We start from the raw sequence: 11,376 nt of genomic DNA, 5'->3' as shown, positions 1-11,376 counted from the left end.
AAAAAAAAAAAAAAAAGCCTAAAGAAAGATCCCTCTAAACTAATGTTAGTTGTTAAACTAACATTATTAAAAAAGCTAAAACCACTTTTCTGTCCTGCCCATCCTAGGAATAATTCATCAATTCACTCTTGCAAACAAGCATTCCACAGCAACAGGGGAAAAAGAAATCTCAGTATTTTTAATCTATTATAAATGAAATTAAATTACATGTTGTGTAACCCTGTAGCTACGTTTAACAAACTTCCCATTGTTATTTCAAATTGTGTGCAATAGGAGAAAAGAGAAAAGCGGTGTCTCATCTGCTTTTCTTGTTTTCCCTTCGCAAAACGGATACGCTCTGATATGTATATAATGTGCCATATTCTAATAAAGTATATTTGGCTGGGAGTTCCCAAGGTGAAAAGTCTGTTGCCAGCAGTGGACCCATTGGGAAGAGCAGATACCTAGAATGCTAAATCAAATCCAAAATGAAGTTCTGAATAACATCCAAAGCTCCTGTATCAAAGCCACATATATCCAACATGCCTCTGTCATCTGGATCGGCAATCGTAAAGCTGTTTGACGTCATCCCGCATACGATCAATTTAGCAGGAATACCCATTTTCTAGAGGAAGAACAGAAAATATTTTCAGAAATACACACATATACAGTAAATGAAACATGACAGAGGCCAAATCTTGCTATCTGGCATACATAAACCACTGTCTGAAAAGGCATACTGATAGAACCTAGATATGCTGTAACAATAATTGCAGGCTGCCTGTTAACACCATACTTAAGTTGCAGTAAAACAGTTATATTTAAACAAATACAAATAAACTACAATGAATGCTATTGGCAAAACTTCCCTGCAATATTAAGATTTATAGATTTCAAATGTAAACACTGCATTTGCTATTCTGAAGATTATTCTGAGAGAAAACTTTCAATAATAATAATCAAATCATCTAACATGAATCAAGGAGCGTGTTTTTGTCTCAGGCAAAGAGTCCAAGTGTTGGTTGAACAAATAAAGCAGTTGTGACCTGGACAACTCAGCTAAATGAGCTGATTTACATGTCAGTCATGTGTAAGTTAAAACAAAGCAAGTGATATTAAGGCCAGAGTACAGGAATTCTTTGTTAAAAGCAAAAATTTAGGAGTGGGAGGAAGCTAATCTCAACTAAATAACTCTGTGGTAAGGTTTCACTGGGCAAGTTAAAGATTATGGTATTCATTTCAAATGGGTAGACATGGTATGAAGATCAATGTCCATACATACTTGTCTTTGCAGTTTAAAATATATTAATTTAGAAATAGTTCCCTTTAAGCCTAAAAGATTGTTTGCTGTTCAAATAATTTTTAATAGCAGCATGCTGGTAGGAAGTGTTTTTCTTAGTTCTGTTTCAAAATTGCAAAGCTCCACAGCATACACAGCCACTTTAAAACATATAGGGCTTTCTTCACGTGGTACCTATCACCTTATCCTCTTGAGTGTTTCCCTACAGACTTGTCTTCATTACTTTGTTTAATGTTTGTGAGATCTAATACAGAGATCGAAGTTGAATTTAATTCTGGGAGCACAGTACCATTATTTAAGAGCTTCCTGTAAAAAAATTATTTCATCAATTATAAAATTCAGAATCAATTATAGAATTATAGAATGTAGAAATTCATGCACTCTCTCAATACCAAACAAATTTTCACTGATATTGCAAGTACAGCTAGCAAAGTAGGTTAATTACAAATCCTTTTTTCAATTCAATGGTTTTGAATGTGAGCAATTACTTCCACTAATTCAGTCTAAGCATAGAATTTATGTTTTTAACAATATCGAGATTATTATTTACGGCAGATAGCAACAACTTGTTTAATCTGTAAAACATGTAGAGAACTAGTGTTTATTCTATACTGCATTCATCAATTGCAAGCACTCAGAAGAATATTTACCTCCCTGTACTCTCTAAGAGCTGTTGCAGGATGAGTATTTCCAGCAAATGTCTCATTATCAGTAAATACAATGAAGACATCAGCAGCTGTTTGTGTTTTCTGAGCCCATATCATTGGAAGGGAACAATCAGTCGTACCCATTGGAATCTTAAAAGGAAAAAAAATACATATATACATGGAACACATTACTACAGAAATTAGTAACTCATGGAAAATTACTTTTTATGTGAGCCTCGTGGTATATCACATACAGAATTGTCTTTGTTAAACAACAATACAACAGTTCACTCATTCATTTCACTTAAATAAATAAAATAATGACATAACTAAAGTTATTGTTTTCAAATTAAGCCATTGTGATCTAGCAATGCCATTCTAAATTACTTTATTTAATATTCAGGCCGTTGAAATTATGACATTTGCTGGACTTCCCCTAAATAAAAAGGAGAAAAAAAAATACACATCATTCTACTATACAGACTAATCACAGTACTAGAAGAAAAAAAAAAAAAGCAATGCATTTTTTTCAATTATTTTTACATACTTCATACATTTTCACTAAAACTTGAGGTAACGTCATATCAGCTGTCACAGGGCAAGGGACAATTTCATGTGAAAAGGCAACGATATGGGAATCCTTCTCAGTACGTGCTACAACCTGAGAAAGAGGAAGACGAAAAATAAAAATGTTATTTAGAACTTTTCCTGACTGAATCAAGGCATTCCCTGCTGAAGAGGCATCATACCCTTTTGTATGTAAGTCAGCGTGGCTCATTATATACGCTAAAGCTTCACTCTATACTTTAAATACTTTGTAATACTACTGTGAATAGACAGTGCAAAATCAGAGCTGCAGAAATGTTCTAATTACTGTAACTAAAAATCCTTTCCTATTTCTTCTCTCCTCTCTTTGACATAAAACACTAAGCATTTTTCAATGCAAAGAAGTTCCACTCTAAAATAAACGCACAAGAAGCTTTAGAATATCAAACTGAGGTAAAAGCAATGTGATACAAAGTCAGTGTTGATAGCCCAAATTATCCCAAAATTTCTCAATCCAATCTGTATTAAATTATCAATGCTTCTGTGCTTTTTTTTTTTTTGTTGTTGTTGTTGTTTGTTTCTTTCTTTCTTTCTTTTTTTCTCCCCAATGTATTTTCAGTTTCAATAGGTGAAAAAGCAGCCTCAACCACTTTGATTAAAACTGGAAACCAGCTTTTTTAAAGTGACCTTTCTGAGTCTGGCTGCTTTAAGCATCTGGTCCATAAAGCCACACCTTCGGTAACAAAAATAATAACAAAAAATTATATATATCAACTTCCTTCTGGTTTCTAACCAGCTTTAGAGTACCTTTGTATCAAAAGTGAAGCTCAAGCTGCAAATAGCTACAAATAAAAGAAGTTTAACGCCTCACCATGCACATCACCGCTGCAACCGTGCTAGCATTCAGCACACTGCCCAACACTTTTTGGGTCATTGACGCACTGACATCGACTGCAAGTAAGAAACGTTTCCCTGTCGGTTCAATTGTCTAAAAGAAAAAGGAAAAAGTAAGAAAATATCTACATAATATATTGATTTCTTTCTTTTTCTGCTTTCAATCATAGAAGTGTGGTGTGTGGTTTTTTTTTAAATTGTTTTTGGGGCAACATTAGGACCATAACATTGCCAAAAGTTGAATATATGACAGCTTTTGTTTTTATTTTTGTTTTTGTCCTCTGTTTAATAAAATCCCCATTACTAAGATTTTTATTACGAGGTTCTCAAAATATTATCCACCCAACAAATTTTTCTATATTATTTTATAAGCTTTCAGAAAAAAAAGAGACTTCTCAAAGAGCTTAGTGAGTTCAAGAACTTTATTACCTTGAAAGTTTTGTAGAACGAAGCATCTAAAGCTTCTAAAATGTCTTCATCAGGACGCCACCAAAGCTTCCCTCTGTTTCCATGTCCAGCTTTATAGGTTTCTAATGCAACCAATATATGGAATGGATGTATTCTACCCTACAGACAAAATAAATCAACAGTAAGTTTTACAAAGAATGAACTCAAACAAACAAACAAAAAAGGCAACACAAACTAAAAAGATCCTATTGCAAGATCTGTTTACTTCAATTTGTTCAAAAGGTTTGTGCAGTCTTTTTTAAAGCTGTAGCATGAACTTATAGCTGTCAGTTACAGGTAAAGTAGCTTCTTTATCATCATCGAATGATGAACTTCATTCCCGCTCCAGACTCTTGCAATGAATTCTATTGGAACCCTCTTTTCCCTCTTATTGCATTACCTCTGAAAAAAATAAATCACTCTGAAAGGAGACAATCTCCTTGTTTTGTCACTTTTTCTCTCAGCTGCTGTGCTAGTTTCTTCATTCATTTCCTAGGATCCTAGAAGAGTGGCTTCCACTCACTTTTTAGGATTGTGTTTGCTCATTCTAAATTACAACACTCAGGAGCAATGGATGAACCCAACAAGCAAAGCTTGCCTCGACCTTAAATTAAGAAAAGAACCTAGCCGTCAATACACTTCATTTGTAAAGAAGTTTTGGAAATAGGGGCAAAAAAAATCAAATGAGAAATTAAAGTTTTATTATCAAGGTGCAGTAATTCCACTATTGTTGTGTGGGTTTTCTGTTGTTGTTTGGGTGTTTTTTAAGAATAAGCTACACATTTCTTAAAAATAATCTCTCTTTTATTCTGTAAAGAGGTTGCCTGAAGAAATGCAAGTTAGAAGGGGTTAAAAGTGAAAATCATGAGAAATTTCTTACCTTTTTTAGTAATTTCTCATTTCTTAGTCTTTCACATATTATTGCCACTTCTGAGCTTCTTGGTTCAAGCACTGAATTTGCTGTCATCTTTCCTAGATTTCTCAATAATACAGAAATGGGCATGTCCTTCAGCAATGCCTTCCAAACCTATGATCAAAGAAGGAGAAGAAAAAAAAGATGAGATTCCCAAGTACAAAAATTGACATCTGCACATTAAATAACTGTATTTTAAAATAAATGTTCAAGTTATAAAATAAATGAAAGAGATATTTATTACTTTTAAATTAGCCACTTGTGTAAATAAACTTGAAAAAAATAAACCATAAGGGCTTTTTTAATGGAAATCAAGACGTAATACTCTAAGAAGTGTTAACTCTAAAGAGAATACAAAGCTCCTGAAGTTTACCTACCTCTTTAGATTTCAGATGGTTTGTCAGTAGATGTTCTCTAACCAGACCATATTCCTCTATTAAATGAGTAACTTCCAATTCATCTTTTGTGTGTTTCACCCTGTCCACAGCCTCCAGATACTTTAGAAGTTTTTCAGTCTCAGCAGAAACTGCTTTGTCTTTATAAGCTTCTTGGACATCTTTCCACCCTTTGGTAATGTATTTAGTGACTATAGCAATTCCTATAGAAAAATATTTTCCAGTCAGGATTACCTTCTTTGCCATTTATCTTTCCGGCAAGCAAACAAGTTAGAGCATTTTTTTGTTAAAAACAACCACCACCACCATAAGTGGAATTTCCCAGACCCGCTGACCAGCTAAAAGAGGTCATCCCCATACAAGTTAGAACAGCTGTTTTATTCTCTTCATAAGCCAGGAGCCTAATTCATTCCAAACCAACAGATCTTCCCAAATGATGAAAAAAGGTTATTTCATCATTTGTAAGCTAGATAGCAACAAATCGAGGGAATTGTATTATTTTACCTTTTCTTGACATGCACAGAGAAAAACAAGAAATAAACCCTGTTTACCTCTGAAGATAAAGAGTTATATTTCTGATGTGATCACTCAGTTCCAGGATATGATCACCAATATGTCATCATTCTACACTGGTACCAGTGCTTCCAAAATAGTTCCACAATAAATATAAGAGGCTTAAAACATAGTATTTCTAGGGAAATTAAAAGCATATTACCTTCACTGGCAGGTTTTAGGTGGGACAATCTCAGGAGATCTTTATGAGACCAACCACTTCTTTGTTTATATTTTGTAACTGCTAAAGCAACAGCCATGCCATTCTTTCCATTGTACCAATCTGCAACAGCTTTCCTCAGTGCACGGCCCCACATGCCACATTTCATGCCCTCCTTCAGATCTTTTTTAAATTGGATGAAAGTAAAGAGATGAGTTGGTATGCAACACACCTCAGGAACAGCTTTAAACGCGGCTTGTTTTGTTTTTGCATCAGAACACTGCGAACAGATTGCAAGAGCAAAAAGCAGGGGCTCCTGTTTTGTTGTTCTGCCTTCTTGACTGAATGTCTTTATTTCTTGAACAACTTCACAACCTCTACCCTCTTCAATTAGCCTTGTTAAAGCTTCTGCGTTTTCAAAGCACAGCTTCTGCTCCTTGGTGCAGTAAGTACCACCTTCTGAACCAAAACACAAGAAACGATGCAGTCGATTCATATCGGTGACGTGCCACACATAACCGCTCTCGGAGTTCGGCACCTGCTTTTCATTCAGGGATTGCACTTGGTTTGCCTCGTCCTCCATTGTTTACACTTCCAAACGTCTGTTGAAAGATTAATAAAAAGCTTATTTAAAAGTACTGTGAGAACTTGATAACTATATCTTGTTATTGCTTCTTATCTAAGTGTATGGGTCATAATCATAGATTTGTAATTTTTCCTTCGTAAACCTATTAAGAGTCTGCTCTCAGTGTGCAGTAACAAATAACAGGTACAGAAAAAAAAAAGAATCTCTGAGTTCCAATGGTGATAAATTTGTTTCCTTAAAACCAAGCTAGAAGCTACTTTACCACTATCAGTGGCGTACAGAAAACATGGCTGACACCATTCCCCTTTGCCACTAGTTTCCTTGGTAGATTTTTGTATACTTGAATTTGGTTAAAACTCAGATCTTGTCCCACTCTATTTCGCAGAAGGGCTGGTCATACTGACTAACCGAAGAAACGTGATGCTAAAATAAAGAAGTAAAAATTACTGCAAAATTAGGTAGTCAGAAGACTTTGTGAGAGTTTAAATATGGTGGGCTTCAGTGAGGCTTTTTCAACTGCTTTTTAGCAACTGGCAGTAGCTCAAGAAAAAAAATCTCTTTATTACAGGCTCAGTGTGCTGTTTCAAGTGAGATCCAAGACACGGACATATTAGCAAGTCTTGTACTGTTTTACATTTTCAGCTAAAAAGCAAGGGAACACCATGAAAATCCAGAGTCTGAGCCTTTCGGGTTTTTTTATTTATAAACTCTTGAGTTGCAAAAGAGTTCTGCAGCAGTAATTGTAGGCAACAACACTGTTCTTGCTCAAACAACATTTAGCACGATACTATTTAACCTGTAATACACAAACTGAAATAAATGCAGGTGAATCGAAATCAGCAGGGTTACAGGAAGAAAATCCATCATCACAGAATGTTTTTTGGGGGGAGGGACCTTAAAGGCAATCTAATTCCAACCCCCACTATCATCACTAGCCCCAAAACATCAACATGACAACAACAAATTCAGTTTCCTCAGTAAAGAGACTCTAAATAGCTTAAAGAGGTACCAACTTACACACACACACAAACACAGAGTACCAATATTGCAATCCATCAAACTCTATGTAGATCTTAAAATATGCACATACAAATGACATTTCAAAGAAATCCACTTGGCAATTTTTAATTATTGCAGATACCTTCCTCTGATGTGCTTTTTTGGATACCGAAGATAAACACCATTGACCAAGGTAAGTTAGAGCAAATAAATATCACTAATGCAGACAAAGACTTCTTCCCCCAGTGTAGGGGAGTAAGATACTTATTTACAAACAACTTCTGTACTTCCTCTTTGACACCGATTTTTCCTTTCTTTGCACGAGACTACAGACTGCCTTCCTCCATTCTTGCCCACGTGCAATGACGTGCTGTCTGCATCCAGAATTTAAAATAATAATAATAATAATAAAAATAAAAACAAACAAAATGAACAATTACCAGTGGTCCCATTATGTTCTACATGCTGCTAAAATAATAAAAAATAAATAGAAGCCAAATGCTGGTGCCAGATTTTAAAAAGCAATTAAAAATTAACTAAAAAACATCTTTAACTATATTATTCAGAGCATTGGAGCTCAGCTGTTTTTCTCATTACTTAATATTACTTAAATATTCTAACCAGGTTTCCTGCCAAAGCCATTTAAATACATCATAGTTCATCCGACTTTTTCACTGACATCTGAAGGATGCAAATACACTGAAAATAACAAAAGTGGTATTTGCAATGCATGAGTACCATATCAGTTTGTTTTAAATGTCTTAAACACATTAAACAAATAAACATTTAAACACTTAAACAAATGTCTTTTTTCAATACATTTCAATTAGTTGGTTTCATTACGCAGTAGGTAATGTTTCATAATAAATGTAGAAAATCCAAACAAAAATCCAGAAATCAGAAATGCATTCATGTATTTTTCAGGGAAAAAAGCCAACCAACCAAAAAAAACACCACCTGAGTGTGTGAGAAGATATTGAAAAACACCATTATCTTGAAGTATAAGTAAGAATGTAATGCATAAAGGATCATGCCTGAGCAGGTAGATCTCCATATATATGAAACGTACAGAATAATTGCTTGTTGTGTCTTTCTCGTCTGTACCATAACAAACATTACTGCACTGTAACAAAGCTAATGGGAAAACTATTTTCACCCACCTATGGGCTACCAAGACTTAAACTGAACTGGAAGAGCCATGCCTTCGGTGAATCAAAACATTTATGATCTCACTGATTGTTATGTATGTCCCTGAGGATTATATTAAGAAATATGAGCATTTCTTTTAATATTTTTGTATTTTTCCCTATATTTTTCTATTTGCATGGGTTCGATCCGATACATCCACTCGCTGTCTCACTTGGACTACACCCAATTATGATGTCCTCACATGCTTTGTCTTCTAGTCACCATCACACATTAGCTATCATTATCATCACCACCCTGAGAACAGGAACAAAACCTAAATGAAAGAATTTTAACATTTCTAAAATTACAGTTAATAGTTATCTGATTTGAAATTTTGTTGTCGTTGCTGTTTATGAAGTATTATAATGAAAGATCAGTATTTCCATCCCCCTGAAAAGCAAAATTCCTTTAAGTGGGAACATGCTGTCACTTTAAAATTTTATTGTACTAAAGAAATTTAGAGCAAACCAGCAGGTAAGAAAATTCTCCTGGTGCACTTCTGTGTTACATAACAAATACCATTCATTTATGTTACTAATGGACAATTTTTATGTTCACTCAAATTGCTAGGCTTTTGTATGGACTCATAGTGCTGAAAAGTGACAGGTGAACCGCAGCACCTATTGGCTTCTGACACAAACATCCATATTTTAAAAAGCCAGTTACCAATACACACTTCTAGTTTTTCTGACACTTAGCTCTTTAAGTGGCTTTTTTAGGAATATTCATACAGCTATAAAAACAGATACTGTTTTACACTCTTATGATTTCCACCTTCGTTTTCATTCAGCCTTCTAAGTCATCTTGTTGGATGGCACATAGTACTTCACAATGGAATGAATTACCTGCAGTGTTTCTCCCAGTAATAACGCTTACAAGTCTTCTGAAATGTTTTCTAATTTTCTAGATGAATAACAGCCAAATAATAAAATTATTAATGCTTTCCAATTAGCATGCTTCCAATTAGCTGTATCTAGGATACAAAACAGACATTTCTCAAATGGTTCATTGCTGCCTCACGGACTGAGAGAGGTTCAAATCAACACCATGTTCTGGGTCCTAATACAAAGTATAAACTCCTCAACACCCTAATTCAGTGTTGAACTAATTAAATCATGTTGGCCACTTCTAGATTCTGTTTTATATTTCAGCCTTACAAGTTCCCAAAGGTGTTCCATCTTGCTAACTAGTCTCTCTCCTCTGCCCAGTCTTCAAGGTTATTTTCCTCCTTTAACACCTGTAAATGCACACAGCTTTCACTCCCACAGCTGGATAAATGCAAGTACACAGCGAGTGTCTGCCCTACCAAAACCCTACTCCTCATCTACTGAGCTGCAACAGTGAACTTGAATTTTGAGTACTCATGGAGGATTCAGCAGGAATATACCATAACCATGTCCAACTTTCTGAGCTGTTTGAATGCAGACAACAGTGTGAAAAGTCTTAAAAGGTGCAGAGTAGACACTTTATAACAAATTAAATTATTAATGGAAGAATAATGATATGAACCTGCCCAGCATGACAATGCCCAGTTCCCACCAATGGGAGAAAGATCATAGCTGCATATCAACGATTCAAGCTAAAATGTTGAAGTTAAATTATTGTGGTTTTGTCTTGGTAAAGCATTAATTAATCAATTTTATATGTATCTTTTAGACATTTGTAAGCATAGATTCTCCATGCAGATGAATTTTATCAAATGTAAACCATAATCCACCAGACTGTTTTCCACAGGGAAGGAGTTTTTATATATTCTAAACATAATATAAATAAATCTGTAAGTAAAATATGGGTTTGCCTGGCACTAAACAGCCTATCCAATGGTTAAGCCTTGACTGACAGTCGATACCCATGTGTCACTGTACCATAACACGGCCGAGTTAGCCTCGGTCACGTTTTCTGCGACTACTCCAAATCACTCCTGGTTTTCTTAAGGGATGCCTTACAGCACAAGCTCCAGGTACATACAAAAAAATATATACTTTAAGCAGAAAGCTTTAACAGAACCACGGTCCTTAAGTTCTTAAACTGCTAGGTTAGCAGCGATGCAGTGAAAGCACACAGAGTTAGGCTTGGGCTAAGCTGGATGTTTGTGGGGGCAAAAAAAAAAAAAAAATCGCGCTGAAAGTTTAAAGACAATACTTCAAATCGCCCTCAAATTCTTCAAAACCATATGGGCTTTGTCCTGGGAGAAACCGCGCTCGCCCACTCCGCTCTGGCTAGGCTGAAACCAGCCTGAAACCGAGGATGGAGAAGGAGCTGAGGGCTGCGCCTGTGAGGCCAGCCCCGAGCAGGCACCTGAACGGCCCCCAGCCCCCACAGCCCCCCAGTAACCCCCTGATTCCCCCCAAAAAAAAACCCTGATTCCTCCCAAAACCCCCTGATTCCCCCCAAAACCCCGATTCCCCCCAAAACCCCGATTCCCCCCAATAACCCTCTGATCCCCTCAATAACCCCCTGATCCCCCCAATAACCCCCTCAGCCCTCCCACAGGCCCCCTCAGTCCCCCTCCGACCCCCTCAGCGCCCCCCGTCCCCTCCCTACCCCCCCTCACCCCCGCCCCTCAGCCCCCCACCTGCCTCCGATGCCTCAGGGCAGAGCCCGCCCGGCTCGCGGCTGGGGCAGGCGGGGCAGCAGCTCCCGCGGCCGCTCCCCGGCTCCCCCCGGCCGCCTCCAGCAGCTCCGCCCGGCGGCGCCCTGACAGCATCCCCGGGCCCCGGATGGGGCCGCCCCCAGTGCCCGGATGGAGGCGGGAGCGCCCCCGGCCCCG

The 11,376-nt window shown here is 36.9% G+C and overlaps 1 protein-coding gene across 3 annotated transcripts; it reads right to left on the bottom strand.

The window, feature by feature from the left end:
- On the bottom strand, positions 1-11,341 carry RO60 (Ro60, Y RNA binding protein). Of its 3 annotated transcripts, none has more exons than XM_068691385.1 (9): positions 11,186-11,341; positions 5,837-6,435; positions 5,104-5,324; positions 4,694-4,840; positions 3,796-3,933; positions 3,344-3,460; positions 2,474-2,587; positions 1,930-2,076; positions 1-604 (listed from the first exon to the last, which is right to left on the bottom strand). In XM_068691385.1, the coding sequence occupies exons 2-9, from the start codon at positions 6,414-6,416 to the stop codon at positions 452-454; spliced, it is 1,617 nt and encodes a 538-aa protein (XP_068547486.1). In that variant the 5' UTR covers positions 6,417-6,435; positions 11,186-11,341; the 3' UTR covers positions 1-451. The 3 variants fall into 3 exon arrangements, 2 of the variants coding, with proteins under 2 accessions (XP_068547486.1, XP_068547487.1); XR_011099159.1 differs by having other exon boundaries at positions 470-604; positions 2,481-2,587; XM_068691386.1 differs by lacking the exon at positions 11,186-11,341 and having other exon boundaries at positions 6,066-6,204.
- Positions 11,342-11,376: the final 35 nt, after the last annotated feature.

This window comes from Anas acuta, chromosome 8, assembly GCF_963932015.1.
Source record: "Anas acuta chromosome 8, bAnaAcu1.1, whole genome shotgun sequence".
Lineage (NCBI taxonomy): Eukaryota > Metazoa > Chordata > Aves > Anseriformes > Anatidae > Anas > Anas acuta.
This window is presented reverse-complemented; position numbering and strand designations above follow the sequence as displayed.